This window comes from Lycium ferocissimum, chromosome 3 (assembly GCF_029784015.1).
Source record: "Lycium ferocissimum isolate CSIRO_LF1 chromosome 3, AGI_CSIRO_Lferr_CH_V1, whole genome shotgun sequence".
In the NCBI taxonomy this organism is placed as follows: Eukaryota; Viridiplantae; Streptophyta; class Magnoliopsida; order Solanales; family Solanaceae; genus Lycium; species Lycium ferocissimum.
In genome coordinates this window covers 67,630,283-67,631,472 of record NC_081344.1, presented here as the reverse complement: position 1 = coordinate 67,631,472, position 1,190 = coordinate 67,630,283, and the positions used below count along the sequence as shown (strand labels likewise).

General features: G+C 34.1%; 1 protein-coding gene across 1 annotated transcript; it reads left to right on the top strand.

The window, feature by feature from the left end:
• The first annotated feature begins 228 nt into the window (after window positions 1-228).
• On the top strand, window positions 229-934 carry LOC132051205 (probable calcium-binding protein CML18). Its single transcript, XM_059442460.1, has one exon. It carries the CDS (start codon window positions 257-259, stop codon window positions 695-697), a length of 441 nt encoding a protein of 146 aa, XP_059298443.1. The 5' UTR covers window positions 229-256; the 3' UTR covers window positions 698-934.
• The last annotated feature ends 256 nt before the right edge of the window (window positions 935-1,190 follow it).

Sequence of the window (1,190 nt, the reverse complement as noted above, 5' to 3'; positions counted from 1 at the left end):
AACACATCAAATAAAAAAAATATTGTCTTGATACTAATATTTTGACAAAATTTCTCATGAATCAATTTGGTCTAAATATTAGCTAAATGGATTGAGCTAATTAATGGGTGGGTTATGATTTTATGGGCTAATTTTATCACCTCTAATTAGAGGGCTAATTATACCCAATGCCCCTCTTGCGCGTTAAACGCGTGATCCACCACTATAAATACGACAGTTTCAATCATAACTTTGCAACTAAATATTCTGCAGGAACATGGCTAAGGTTACGGCAACAATGTCTGAAGTCGAGAAAGTATTCAAAAAATTCGACACCAACGGTGACGGAAAAATCTCTCTATCCGAACTCGACGGAGTTTTGAATGCACTCGGCACCAAAACAACCTCAGACGAGGCGAAGCGAATGATGTTAGAAGTTGACACTGATGGTGATGGTTTCATCGACTTACAAGAGTTTGCTGCATTCCACTGTCCCGTTGAAGGCCCGAACATTAATAAGGATCTTCGTGATGCTTTTAATCTGTATGATAAGGATAAGAATGGCAAGATTTCGGCTACTGAGTTGCATTCTGTTATGAAGGGCATTGGAGAGAAGTGTTCGATTAAGGATTGTCGACGTATGATTAGTTCTGTTGATGTTGATGGTGATGGAAGTGTTAATTTTGAAGAGTTCAAGAAGATGATGACTAGGGGTTAGTTTTCTTTTGGGGTTAATGGTAGGGGTTTAATTTAACTGATTCCAGTAGATTAGGAGATTGATATTGTTCGTTCCGTTTGACTGATTTCTATAATAGTGCCTTATACGGTGAAAGTGTTAATAGGAATTCAATAATCGAATATCAATCAATATATTATCCTTGGTTCTAAAACGCCAAATTGCGTGCTCTGTTTTCTTTTCATTATATTTATTGAAGCGCATTGCATATTTCTTCTTTTTCTGTTGGTTTGTATTAATTGCTTTGTTTTTATGGGTTTAGATCTTGGAGCGGTGCACAAGAAAGAATTCTCTGGTTCACAAAATCATACTCCCAATTTATGTGAGGGTTTTACTATTTGGGTAGTGAAATAACTCTTTTTTAACTAGAATTTTATTTAACTCTTTTTATATATTGTCAATTATTAATTATGTAGACTTTTATTATTTTTTATGTAGTTTTTAAATGTGTAAATTTTATTATAAAATACTCAAA

Bases quoted from the DNA above. Each gene is read 5' to 3' on its own strand.
- LOC132051205 (XM_059442460.1), top strand. From the start codon at position 257: ATGGCTAAGGTTACGGCAACAATGTCTGAAGTCGAGAAAGTATTCAAA.